Below are 15,009 nucleotides of genomic sequence, written 5' to 3'. Positions count from 1 at the left end.
GTGCATAAACCCTCGTCCCGGCAGACGACCATGGTCTAACAACTGATTCTGACCTCAAATTCCTCAACTTTCTTTGAAATCTGTTTTCCCAATTCCAAATTAAATTAATTTGCAGAAGTTTCTAACTCATGAGCAAAGAAGATGACGAAATAACATCCTATTCTTACTTGCAAGTCCACCTCTGCTGTAAACATGAAAGCGTATTTTTCGTGCCCACAAATGCGTTAAAACATATATTAGGTACATCAACTAGCAAAAGATGACATCCCCTCATCGGCAATATGACCAAGACATAACAGCCAATTGTTACCAACAAAGCTCTTGCTTGCCTGAAAATTTTTACCATATTATATGTACCACAATACCTAAGTTTTCGACATCGAAATTTTTGAATTTGTGTACCGTGCAAACAATTATTTTTACGAAAAACAAGATATCATCAACTTTGATCAGGTCATCAAGGACTATTGGCCAGTGTTAAAAGAACATACCTGTCTTAGTTCAAATTTGATTATCTTACCGCGAGGCAACTGTCATCAACGAAGACTTACATGACACAGATGACTTAGAAAGGAGCGAAAGGAACGCTCTAACGCCTTTGGCGATGGGGCCAGGAAACCGTCGCACCTCTTAAGCGTTCTCCGATTTTATTCCAATTTCAAGTTAGAATTGGTGCCTCCCTGCTTGACTGCTAGAACGCAGATTTCCAGTCGAAAGCAGAAACATGGCTCGATGGAACGAAAGCTTGACTGTATACCTTCAGATAGCCATATCAAAGATAGACTATAAAACTCCATTTTCACTCAGTCACTGTAGGTTCTGGTTCAATTATTAGCGAAGACCATCCCTTTTGGCCTCAAGTAAGAATTATGCACAGCTATCCAAACTGTAATTTCACGCTTAAGCAATAAACTGAGATTTGTGCATTAAAAAAACAAACAAAAAAAAAACACAATATAGACAAAGTGTTACTCCTGTAACAAAATTATGAGAGGTATCAGTTTTAACAGTTATATTTGGTATTCCAATTAATGGTTTAAGACTTCATTTTAATCATCCATCTCCCTTGAGGAAGTCAAACAAAACTGGTTGAATCGAAGAGAAACAGATAGTTTATTTGCCAAAAAAAATGTTGTAACTAAGAAAACAAAATTCAATCCTTTTACTGGCAGAAAATTTCACACAGCCGAGCCAACCAGAATTTAACAAAGGCAGACCTGGCAAAACAATCAGGTAGAATTTAAATACTGGTTTAAAATTCCACAGGGGATGTTTCAAAGTCATCTTATTTATTTGCAAAACGATTATCACACACTACTTACATTTTATGCAAAAAAAAAGTTAATATAAAATAAGAACGTAAATAACAGAAAATTATTTCTTGAGAATTGAGTTATTAGTACTCATTAAGAAAACAATATTAGTTTTCAAGGAGGAAATACTTCCCCGACAAGAAATACATTCCCGTTTAATGGCACAATTTGGATTTTCAATTGTGTTAGATTCTGACAACAGTCAAATATGTGGTATCTCGACTTCAGCTTATTCAACAATAGAGGATGCCACAAGTGGCGTTCAGACAGAAAACCCAGTCGTGGATCAAGGTTCAAACTTCAAATCTTGAATTTGATTGGTCAAAACTTTATTAAATCTAGATCTCATTCGTCGAAAGTTCAATAAAGTTAACATTATGACCTCGTTGTCCTCATTTATTTCCAATTTTACCAGAAATAATTTATTTCCAATTAGTCCAGAAAAAAGGAATATCGTGGTTGGCTAATAAAAATTTGATTACGCCACAGAAGTAAACCAATTAAACCGAAGAAAACTTTTAACCCCACAACTAATGGAGTAAGCCTTCTTCTTTTTGGTTGAAATGTCTTGGTTTGCTCGAAACAGTAAACCTGTCAAAAATACCCATGAGTGACGGTATAATCAATTATTGGGGGCTTACCTATGTGGATAATTTCCAAAGAATCTTTTTTTAGATATAGCTTAGAGAGTAATTATTAAGAAAAGAAAAAATGAAACAACAGAAAATCTGAATGGGAAATAACATATAAAAACCCAGGCACTTTTAAAAGTGAATGAAGAGTCCAGAAAAGACAAGAACTGTATCCTTTACTAAATAAGGGCATAATTGCCCGTTAGCCAATTAAAACAGCCAACGCAATATACATCATAATTAAGATCGGGTAAGGTCGTGAAATGGCAATTGTAAACGACAAAGACAAAATAATCTAGCCATCCATACAAGAGAATATTACAATCAATAGAAATATATGCAATTATTCATTGAAAGAATTAGAAAAACAGTAGAAGGTTACAAGTTATCAATTAGGGCTTATTATTTTGGGCGGATCCAGAGGGGGGCGAGGCCCCCTCCCCCTAGCGTAGTCTACAGTAGTCTAATTTACTTAATTAAGTCAAGTTTGCGTTAATTAAACTTGCTCCTAACGCAAGTATACCGGATCAACCTATTTTGCACCCCCCCCCCCCTAAATTTTTTTTATGAACCTATTTTGCACACACACACCCCTAAAAAATCCTGGATCCGCCCCTGACCCTTACATACAAAAATACAATTGAATTTTTTTTTTCATAAAAGCTATCAAGAGCTTTTAAAGAGTTAAATCGCTTTCATAAAATACGCCAGAATCCTGACAAAAAAAAATCCTGGATCCGCTCCTGACTCTGACATACAAAAATACAATTGAATAATATTCCATTTTTCATAAAGGCTATCAAGAGCTTTTAAAGAGTTAAATCGTTTTCATAAAATACGCCAAAATTAAAAATATTGATAACATTATGTCAAAATTAGTCGAAATGCTTGAACAAATAGCATTCAGAAAGGAGATATGGAAAAATAACTTCACACGTCAAATCACTACAGTACTACTATTACAAAATGATTTTTTATTTCAAAAACGGCACATAAAGAAATAAGGAGGAAAGGTGGTCACCTGTTTGAAATTTAGGTGTTAAGAAAACAAAACTTATACTATGTCTTTCAATCGACCATTTTATTGAGATGAAAAGGGGAGTTTTAGTTTAGATGAACGAGGGGGTCGATGTCTAAGGGGAGAAACTGACTGGGGAAATGTGGATTAGCTCAACTGTTCTACAATATTACCAAACGCAGGCAAATTTGTATTCCCCCTTCCTCATCAGTAGGGAGATCGGCTCCCAGAAGAAGGGAAATATAAGGACGTTTTTCAATTAAAGATAGTTCTGGGTGCTTTAGCACTTTTAAAAGAGATAAATAAATTTAAAACAAAGCCACAGCCCATGGATATAGGAGTGGTATAAATATAGGAGTCTGTGACAATTGACAATAGCATATTGACATAAGGGAGAAACAAAATAAATGAGCAACAGACACATTTAAAGAAACAAAATAAATGAAAGAAGCACGTAAAACAGAAAACAAGTTTGATATCCTCGTTAAGTAGTCAAAGGAGCATCATTTTTATCTTTATACTCCAAGCTAAGCAGTTGGGTGAAATGTTGCACTTTGACAGATAACAACTAATAATAAATAAAAACTACTACTAATAATAATAACAAAATATAGAAAAAAAATAACTAATAATAAAAACAAAAATATAATAATAAAGTTATAATAATAATAACAATTAAGTTATAATAATAATAAAACTACTAATAAATTTCTTCTTTTTTTGGTCCTTTTAGACAAGTAGGGGGACAAATTTCGATTGAGGAAATAATTCAACGTCACAATAAGAAAATAGTGAAAATTTTGTTAAATAATAAATTTGTATTAAATAATGATAATAAACTACCTATACCACAGTAGATTGAAGGAGACATCTTTACAATTGAAATTCGACAAACCATAAAATCGCGAAGAAGAGAAAACGAGTTCTCTCATCTTCGCGATTTTATGTTTTGTCATGATTAGCCAGTGTGGTCTCAGAAATTATTCATTTACATAAATTGAAAGTATATATTCAAGATAAATAAACGAAATTCACGTGAAACAAAGCGTGCATCCATCATTTATTTCCTATTTTATTATCACCACAACGCAGACAGATTTCCCTTGTGGCGCAGTTATGACACAACAAAATGAACAGAATAAGTGGAAAATGTATAAACAAGAGAAAAAAATGTATAAATTAAGGGAGTGTGTAGGACCAGGGAGAAAAACCTTCCCCCCCCCCTGTGCTATTTACAGTATCTATTTTGGGATGGGGTATACTTTTTTTTTCTTATTGAACATTAATGCCCTTTTTGACAAAACACCGTAGAACCTCTTTTTTTTTAGAGCAACGACGTAGAGCTAGTATATTTATAAAAAAAAAAACATATAGACCAAAGAAACTATTTCGGATAGTACTTAGTTTATTTACAAACTCATAAATGATTTATTTGGATAAACATGAGAAAAATCAGTGGTTTTTTTTATAAAGCAACGTGTCGTCCCGATATCCCCCAACCCCAAAAATATATTAGAGCAGCTAATAAAGAGGAACAATTACAAATACTCAAACATAATTTATTTTACTGATAGAGAACATAAAATGCAGATGACGCAACTAAATTTTTTCTTCAAGTACGATTTTTACAAAATCCAAATTCCTTTTTTTTTCTTTTAAACTTTCATTGCAAAAAACAAAAATAAATAATAACAAATGATGAGCCCGAAACTTTTTTTCATTTCACTTCAGTAATTCAATTGGATTGGTCACTGTTAGTTTTTTTTTTTTTTACTTGTGCATTTATATTCGAAAAACAGATTTTTGCAACTGATGTTTCTTCATGAACAATTTTAAAGACTCCAATTTATAAGTTTGCATTTCTTATTTTTACTCCAAACTTTATTACAAAAAAAAATTATAAAACTAAAACTTGTCTCATTACAGTTTAGTAATTCATTGTACTAGTCAATATCAATTTTACATATATATATATATATATATATATATATATATATATATATATATATATATATATATATATATATATATATATATATATATATATATATATATATATATATATATATATATATATATATATATATATATATATATATATATATATATATATTCCCTAAAGCTCATTTTTGCAACCGATTTACTTCTTAAATACAATTTTTTAAATATAATTTGTAAATCTATTTTTCTTACCTTTACTCTAAACTCGAGCAACAAAAAAGTGATAAGCCCAAAGCTTATTTCCAAAATAGTTTCATTTAGCGCATTTTATATGCATCAATGTTCGATGCATGAGTCCAAACGATTTCAACATTTAGGAATAATCCAGTAGTAAAATAATGATATCAAGCATTAGTTTCTAAACTAATTTTTTCCCAAGAAGGTCGAAACAGATGTATGCTTTTCTCCTGCAAATAATATGGTCCAAAGACGATGTTATGGACAACTTCGGTAAGGCCCTATTTCATTTAATGTACTTTAGCACTTTTTTTATATAATGGAACTCATGTTAATACTGGCATTCGGAAAGCAATTTGATCAAAAATTTGAAAAAAAGTCACTTTGGTATTTACTTAAGACTAAATTACTCTACTGCTTTTCTGATCCAGTACAGCTTTTCTTCTACATCTTAAATCTTTACTCTAGATTGTCGAGAAATGGTTTGAACTGATCAGAAAGCGTTTTTCTACAGACCCCAAAAGCTGTGTTGCTGTGCAGTGTGTTGCTGGTCTTGGACGAGCTCCTGTATTAGTTGCAATTGCCTTAGTTGAACTTGATATGAAATATGAAGATGCTGTTGAACTTATTAGACAGTAAGTCGCAAAATAATTTCTACACAAATTTAGCGAAAATATTCTACCAAAGATTAATGATTACTCTGGAAATAACCCATCAGCTTCCAGTTTGGACCATAAAGTTCCTGCCACTCAATTGGCAGGAACTTTATGGATATTGACACATGAAGTTTATGGAAATTGAGTCACGAAGTTAAAGAAAAATTTACATACGGGTTTTTATTCATGCTTATCATTTTCGAAAAGAGAAAAAAAATGTTGCTTTATTTCAAAATGACTCAAAACTGAGGAAATAAATTTCACAGGCAAAGCCAGTTCTCATATCTAAGACATTTTTAAGCCTTGAAACGCCTAATTACAACTGGTTTTGCAACAGTAAGCGAAAATCTAGAATCACAGCTTATTTCAGCGGTTACCCAAAAAATTTGCTCAAAATTCGAGTGATAACAACAAAAAGCAGTTCTGCTAACGACTCCCTGCGACACCAAACCACATCACGTTGATACAAAGTTTAATACTTCCCCTTTTTTGCCTTATTCTCATATTATCTATCATTCGACGGCTTCTTGTACAAACCCCTCCTTTTTTCAACCAACTGCGTTACTAACTTTCTTCCCCAAAGACAGCTTCTACTGCTTTGCAAATTATTATCCTAAAACTATTCTATCCATCCTCCGATAAAATTAAAGTTCAAAATAGGGATAAAATTCTTTTTAATAGACAGTGTATGGAAAATTCACAAAAAATACCAGATATTTCGGTTACTGTATATGTGACCGAAATATCTGGTATTTTTTGTGAAGAGTTTTACTACTGATGACGGTCACTGTATATATGACCGAAATATCTGGTATTTTTTGTGAATTTTCTATACACTGTCTATTAAGAAGGATTTTATCCCTATTTTGAACTTTTATTTTAGCGTCATGGAAAGGCAGTGTGGTCTCCGAAATTATCTATATCCATCCTCCATATTCTCAAATTTAAACTCTTTAGTTTTACAAACTTCCCAGCCTTTTGATGGGCCACACTTCAACCACTGTGAGTAACGTGGCTTCTAATATTCCTTTCTTCCTAAATTTGTACAATCGCAGAACAACGACTAACAGAGAGGAGGCAATTAGTCTTTAAAATGGTGCATCAAGTGTTTTCATTGGTGAATCTAGTCTATAAACCGAAGAACCGCATCAAACAAGACTAAATTCCACAGAGCAACAATAACAGGTTATTTAGAAGATGGATCCCCCCCCCACTCATACATGAAGATGAATGAGTAGAACGTAGAATACGTTGCCTGCTGCTGCACCATCAATACTCTAAATACTACAATTTTTGCCCAAAAATATTACAATTTAAGTGGTTTTTGCTGGCCCCGGGGGGCTTGCCCCTCCCTCTAGATCCGGACCTGACAAAAGCAGAATTTATTAAATCACCTAGTTGACTTTCAATAAACACCAGAAAAACAGGGAATACATCAGTGCTACACATGCAAAAATGTGATTTTACTTGTTGTTCGAGATGGGGGACTACATACCGAGTAAAAGTTTACACCAATTTCAATAGCACATTTTTCAGGGCAAAGTTACAATAGCCCACTTTTTGACTTCAATCTGATCATTTTTGAAGAGCTTAAAAAATTCTAAGAAAAAATATCATAACTACAAGTTATTGCTGTTTAGTCAGAATGAAAATCATATTCCAAGAAATGTAACGTGGAAAATTTATGTCATTACACGTTCTTTTATCTTTTTTTCTTTTGGTTACTATGGACCGTGGTGTGTTCTTTACTAGGTTATAGCTACTACCACCATCATTATAATGACAAGAGCACATCTACTTACCAATTAAACATGGCATATTTGCAATTGCTTCTCATAAAATAAAAATTGCTCGTCTTCATCAGTCAACCCCTTTGATACCCAAATCATAACTTAATTAACCCAATTATGCTTACATACTTTATTACAGAGCTAGTCGGATCCGATGTCTCCCCTTAACAGCTAAGTTTATTTTTTATGCAACAATGAACAGAATTTGCTATACTGATACATAACTGAATATCATAACTGACATTATAAGGACTGAATTTACACAAATGTAGGGGGAGCAAGGATTTGTTGCAATTTATGAAAAAAAGATACAACAAGGAATTTTTCGACATCTTGGAGAGGATTTTGTTTTTTCGTTTCTTTTTTTCAAAAAATACCAACTTTTTTATTCTAGAAGAGGGCGACAAATCTAAGGGGGAGTTGCCCCCCCCCCCCAATTGGCACTCCTGTACCGATAATCACACTTAGACAATTGATAATACCTCCAAAGAACGAAGGCTAAGATGACAAGCATAAGAGCAAACGTAGCGCAGGCCATTCCAGCAACCATACCAGACGTGATTTCACCCCTTTCGAGGAAATTGGCAATACTGTCCTTGAAAGACATAGGTCGACCACAATCATGTTGAACAAGAACCTTCCTTGCTTCGGAGTAATTACCGAGATGAACAAATTGGGGGTTGTTTGTGCTTCTTGTCCCTGCTCGAATTCGAATTTCGTACATGGCATCACTCGTCAAATTCGGTATTAACATCTGTAAAGATAAAATACTTAATAAAAAGGATAGAACAAACTAGATTTTACCCTAATTTAACCAAACCTTTTTGTTTTTCTCACACAAAAGGACACACTCGAGGCGGATGTTGGTTTTAGTTTATCTCGTTTAAGCTTGTAATTTTGCTCAGTCCTGAATGATACGGTTTTCAAAATATATTTTAAAAATATATTTTAAATAATATTTTAAAAATATAAATTTATTTTAAAAATTTATTTATTTTAAATTTATTTTAAAAATTATTTTAAAAACATATTTTAAAAATTATTTTAAAAATATATTTTAAAAATTATTTTAAAAATATATTTTAAAAATATATTTAAAAATATATTTTCTCGTTTAGTTTTCTCGTTTTTATCACAAGTCGACTTTTATTTTTAGTCTGCAAGTTAGAATTGCTTAAGTTGGTTATTAGATATATAACCAAAATATTCAATTACTATCTTCTACAATTCACTCTCTTTTAACATTTCCTTAGAGTATCATTCCCTTTATTGCCTGTACTAATAGAGTTGCAACAAGATAAGAGACTACACTAGAAAGAAAAAGAAAACGGCTTTATCTCTGAACACTGAAAAGTAAACGAATAATTTCCTGCTGTGCGGAAAAAACTAAAGTTTCTTAAGACTAAAAATGAAAGATTGGGGCGGTCACGACATAGTCATCTCTGAATGGTTAAAAATATGTTAAGAGATATCTAATGATTTCATTCTGTACAAAAAGATATTTTTGCACAGAATGAAAGTATTTTCTTCTTTTAGCGCATTTCTATGCTAGCATATTTGGCGTTATTTTTTTTTCCGATATTTTGTTTTATTCTTCTTAGTTTTTGGTAAATCCTGTAGTTTAGAAACTCAAAACTTACCGAATTACAATAAATATTCAAGTCAGACTTAAAAGGAACAGAAACTACCACAAAAAGGAGTAAAGCTAACACCTACTACGCCTTCTAAAGATAAGAACCTCATTTGCGCCTTACTGAAAACGACTTTTTTTTAGCTGAGTGTCTTTATTTGTCATAAAATTAATCATCAAAACAAGAAGAAAATCGCCATAATAACTAAGATAGTCTATTAAATATAACAAATGAAATGTAGATTCGCAGTTTAATATACTTAAATTTATAAAATGGGAAATATTTAAAATGTATTTTGTTATTTCTCCTAGAAAACTAAAAATATTTCTCTAACTCATAATTAGCCTTCAAAGTGCAGGTTAAAAAACCTTTAGCCCCCCTCCCACTACCCCAAAAAAACATACTTGATATAGGTCTGCAGGGAGCTTTTCGAGCCTATCACATCGTAACTCCCAGCTTTGTGCAGTTTTGCATTTCTCGATATTTTCTAATCATTCTCATACTTTGCTTTTTACAAGAATGGGGGTTGGACAAGGGGAAGTGACATTGAAAAATACAAGTTTTTGTAAGTGCCTACTTTCATGTTGGACTTGATGCCTAAACTAAAGATGGCATGAAGCAAAAAATTTCCTCAGAAAAAGTTTAGTATATGAACTTATGGAAGACAATCCTCAGTCAATCAGATTCTACTAATATCTCTAGTCCAGATCCTTTAGAGTGAGAATAGCTTAAACTTGTCCAATTTATTATTATTTTTTTAACCCACTGAAACATTATCTTGGCACAAAGTAATGAACAGTTTCAAGAATGATATATATCTTCGCTCACAGTATTTTTCTTTTGTGGTGATTTTTTTCTGTAATATATTTTTGAACCATAAACCTTTTCTAAATTCATTTACATATGGAACAAACCCCAGTAAAATCGGTTTTGAACTATTTTATTGACTTCCACGATTTTCCATCAAAAGCACATTTCAAACAAACCATATCATTTCAAATACCTGAAAAAGGACCTTTGAGGACCTTTGAGTCCTTTCTATGGTTTCCTTCACATTTTTTCTTTATATAGTTCAACTTTTCCTGCCCTTTTGATATATTTGCCTCGCATTCCTGAAAAACAAGGCACCAAGAAGTATCTACCTTGTCAGGCTATTGCGATTTTACAAAAACCCATTCAAGTAACTACTAGCATTATTCTAGCGCGCTCTATTTCTTTCGGTAAAATTCTAGATAAGGGGCTTTAAGCAATCTTGCCAAGTAGTTGAGTGAGGCAAATAAAATATTCAGCAATACTTCTAGAGCCTAAACTATAATGCACAAAGGTGCTTTTTTAATTCCCCTGCTAAGCCACTGGCCTTTAATGGACGTTTACAAATTTAATGTTATAAATATGTTCAGAACATAAACATGTGTGACATGAACATACATTTGTGAACATAACATGCTTAGAAATATATCTACAGCATACAAAAGGCTAAAAGAAAGTGTTTTGAAGCTTGTAATTTTGCTCAATCCTGAATGATACGGTTTTAAAATATATTTTAAATATGTCGTAAATATGAAAAAAAAAATCCAAATATGGCTTAAATCCTACCAAATCATTAGAATTATCAAAATCCAGAGTGGAATTAAAATAGGCCCAAGCCTAAATAGCAGACCTTAATTGCTTTTTTAATGAATAGAGAGCGCAATTAGTAATACCAGGCCAAAATTGTCTTATACAAAGAGGAGAAACTACCCTCTCAACCCCAATAGAATATAAAACTTGTCATTTTGGATCACTTGAAGATCCAAATCACTGATCACAGGATGAAAAATTTTTAATTTTGAAAACAAAAATTATTTTGATGTTCTTTGTACTTCAAATTTAAGCTAATTTCAATTGCCTTACAGACAAGTATAATTCTACAATGTTTCTTTTATTTCTACTATGCCTATTTTGTAACCATTTATTTTATCTCAAAGGGAGGAATAAAAATCCTCCTTGTGCATCATTTCTGTTAGTTTAAGTTACCTCCTGTACTTTAATGCCACATCCTAATTCATTTAATTGATTTAAGAACTAATTTAAACAATTGGCGTTTGTAAAAAATAAAAAAACAGTTTGTAAGGCTCCAACTGTTTTCCATCTTGTGGGGCTTTTAAAAATTCAATCTTTCTAAGATAATTTGTTGATTAAAATTAGAATCAATTTAGTATATAAATGAAAAAACTAAACTTCCTAAAAATTAAAAACAAGTTGTGTGGCTACCAGCAATTATTTATCTTGTCTGGATATCATGATTTTATACAAACTTATTAAACAAGTGCACCACTTATTTTTCACTATGTTCAACAGCAAAAAGCTAATTTTGTCTACAAAAATCAGATCAAATTCCATACCATATAATCATTTCTGTTATTTGTTGAAGCAACTTCCTGCACTTCAAAGTCCCAATCTTTCTCATTTCTATACTCAATATAGTAGTAGTCAATTGAGTTTGAAAAATAAAGAGGTCGCAGCCACTGTATAAAAAGAACTGTATCAGAGTAACAAGTCAAGTTGGCTATCTTCGGCGCTGAAGGAATGCCCACATCAGTTTTGACAAAATGGTGTTCTGACGGCTCCCCATCATTCTCAGATGTAAATGCCTTGACCCACAGCTTATATTCTGTGTTGGATTCTGCATAAGAAGAAAAATGTAAAACAGATTGACTTACTTGTAATTACTAATACAGTATCACATGAGCAAACATTATCCCTTATCCATAATTGAAATTTTACATAAATAGATGAAAATTAGTCAAAGAACTAAATTTGACCAAATACCTACAAAAAGAGTAATTGCAAAACAACAAAATCATTCATACTATGGAACTCTAATTCACGTACTGCGATTTACAACAAAAGACCTTAAAAAATGCATCAAAAATTTGTCTATGGATTTTGTTGTTTTACAAGTCAGAAAAAATTTCGGGGGAGGGGGGTAGTGGTCAAACCTTCCCTCCTGGATACGGCCTTGCCTATTATATCACAGTTCCAGTGAGTGAAACCATCACCTGCATTAATATTTATGGATAATGGGTAGAGACATAAGGCCTGTTCTTCTGCACTAAGGTCTTACATTTAAGATCTCACATCTTTCTGCAAAGATTTCTGTTCTTTTAACTCATCTTTGTTCTAAAATCTTACAGCCCACTGATGTTAGCAAAAAGTGGGAAAGACGCCATCTTTCTACCATATGGAACCATGATGAGAGAACTTTGATGATATACTCATCATTGTTCTTTGACTGCTGATCAGAGCAGAATGATGAAAGACGTTTGCAAAAGAACGCTATAAGATCTTAGTGCTAAGATTTTACTTTTAAGCGTTCTTTTTCAAAAGATGTAAGATCTTAGCACATAGATGAGCAAAAGAATGGCCCTATTGTTTTACCTCTGGGGACTAGTAATGTTATGCAACTAGAAGGCCGAAGGGTTGATTTTCCAAGCCAGTTTAATGTTGGCTAAAATGAAAATTAGTTGAATGACGTATTCACCAGCCTCAAGCCTCAGCCCCTCTTCAAAACACCAAAACAAAGATGACTGAAACCAATTCCATAGCAATAATAATCATAACAAAGGTTGCCAGAGGGGATAAAGAAAAAGATCTCTGAAGAACTTCTTAAAAAGAGCAACTTTTAAAGCCTTGTAGTATCACTGTATTTACTCTAGTAAAGATTTCAACAGTTCCTAGGGGCAATTTTATGTCCTTAGTATTTCAAGACACATATTATATCAGAGAAAGCAGAATGTTTTATCTTTCCTTTTCCTGAAAAAACTCTGTGTAAAATAATAAAAATAAAATTCTAATTATTGCTCGTATGCTTAAAATATATGCTCTTATTTAATTATTGCTTTGATAGGTGGATAAATACTTTATTTGTAACTGAACCAGAAACCCTTTTTTTCACAACTACAATAAATTTAAATTTGTTTACAAACAAAAGGAAAACCCATCAAAAAAACAAAAAGGAAACAATATGACAAAAAAGGCTAAAAATTAGATAGTAAGCACATCACTTCAGAAGTCAATTATATTCATCAATAAGCTTGTGAAGAACTGAAGTACAAAAGCACCTAGCAAGTTTACAGACACTAACTAAATATAAGCGTAAAAAGAAAGATTAAAGAAAGATTAACAACTTTGTTATCCAGTCTTTAACCTAGTCTGGTCAGGAATAAAACTCAGACAAAATATTAGATAAATTTTTAATGTTTATCAGGATATATTGCTAAGGGAGACCGCTGAAAAAATAACAGGGTGCCAGCTGGGAAGTATATGATGAAAAGGTCAGCTTTACATATAAATAGAGAAAGTATTCTAATTAAAAAAAACATCAAGTATCATGATTTTTCACATGTTGACAAAAATGATGTTTCCACCCAGAAGTCTAAAATGATACCCCAAAGGGTGCATAATAGAGCAAAAACATAAGCAACTTGAGAAATATAATGTAACACGGGCTTTGCCATTTCTTTGATGATTTATTTTTGCAATTTTTCATTTATACTTCTTCTAAGAATATCTCGGCGTTTTCTCTTTAAAACAGTAGTGTGGATCACGTCTTCCATTTTGCTCAGATATTCGTTCAGAGATTTAATATCTAGGTTATTTCCCATTGATGCTTTTTCTAGAAACACATTCTGTCACTCTTTGTCACTGAAAAATTTTGTCTTTCATTTGAATTTTCTGAGCAAGTTGCAAATGGTCTTTATGTTCATACAGAATTAACCCTTGTTTCAGCTCAGAAGCAACAGATGCATTGAATATTTGTCATATCTCAATTTTATGTGTTGTTTACTGGAGTCTTTTTTTGTTGCTTACTGGTGTGTTATAACTTATTCTTTTACATTTCAATATGTTTGTATTTTACCTTGTCTCACCAAAGTATATTTTTCATTAGCATGTGCCCCATTTTGGCAAAACACTTCTCAACTCAACATTATCAAAACATTCTAATCAAATACATAAAAGACAACATTTTGCAAATGAAAGTAAAGGCGACAGCAAGTCTTAGAAGGAACAAAAATTATCCTATATATAATAGCATTATATATATATATATATATATATATATATATATATATATATATATATATATATATATATATATATATATATATATATATATATATATATATATATATATATATATATATATATATATATATATATATATATATATATATATATATATATATATATATACTCCACTCTGTATGGCAAAGTTTCAACATATTATGCAAAAACACTTAAAGTTTCAAACTTGAATATTTCTTGAAACTTTAATTCAGTAAGTTACATCTAAAACGCGAAAACTGACTTGAAATAGATTTTCATGCAGATGCTGTGGGTAATGAAAACTTAAAAATTCATTTTGAAACCAAGAAACATAATTATATTAAAAAATCAGTTTTATGTTTAATGAAACAATTGTTGACCAGGGTTATCACATTACTGCTGAGTTTGTAAAATCAATTCCATCAAAATTTCTGAGAAAAATACATAATTTCACCTGTCAATGTGAAACCTCAACTACACTTCATAAAAGAAACCAAAAAATTACCTAGATTATCTACTTCTTGAATTTGGACTTTCTCAGAGGACTTGAAGATTTTGACCTGTGTGTCACTTTTATCAACTTGATAGTAGTAGACATGATAGCCAGCAATGAGACCATTGGGAAATTCTGGTTCTTCCCATTTCAGTTTCACAGTAGTGTTTGTGACATCAAGGATTGAAACATTTCTTGGGGCAGTGGGTT

At 31.8% G+C, this 15,009-nt stretch overlaps 1 protein-coding gene across 1 annotated transcript in view; it reads right to left on the bottom strand.

The window, feature by feature from the left end:
- Ptp99A (Protein tyrosine phosphatase 99A) overlaps positions 1 to 15,009 on the bottom strand; it is a 179,333-nt gene that overhangs the window by 29,321 nt on the left and 135,003 nt on the right. The window contains exons 11-13 of the mRNA XM_089088211.1: positions 14,812 to 15,009; positions 11,603 to 11,883; positions 8,070 to 8,341 (exon numbers count right to left, since the gene is read on the bottom strand). Of these exons, the coding sequence (XP_088944337.1) occupies positions 8,070 to 8,341; positions 11,603 to 11,883; positions 14,812 to 15,009 (751 nt within the window). The remainder of the gene's footprint in view (positions 1 to 8,069; positions 8,342 to 11,602; positions 11,884 to 14,811) is intronic.

Source organism: Artemia sp. Qi Xiang Cuo, chromosome 1, assembly GCF_049724085.1.
Source record: "Artemia sp. Qi Xiang Cuo chromosome 1, ASM4972408v1, whole genome shotgun sequence".
Lineage (NCBI taxonomy): Eukaryota > Metazoa > Arthropoda > Branchiopoda > Anostraca > Artemiidae > Artemia > Artemia sp. Qi Xiang Cuo.
Note: the sequence above shows the minus strand (reverse complement) of the source record. Positions and strands in the feature narration are given on the sequence as shown.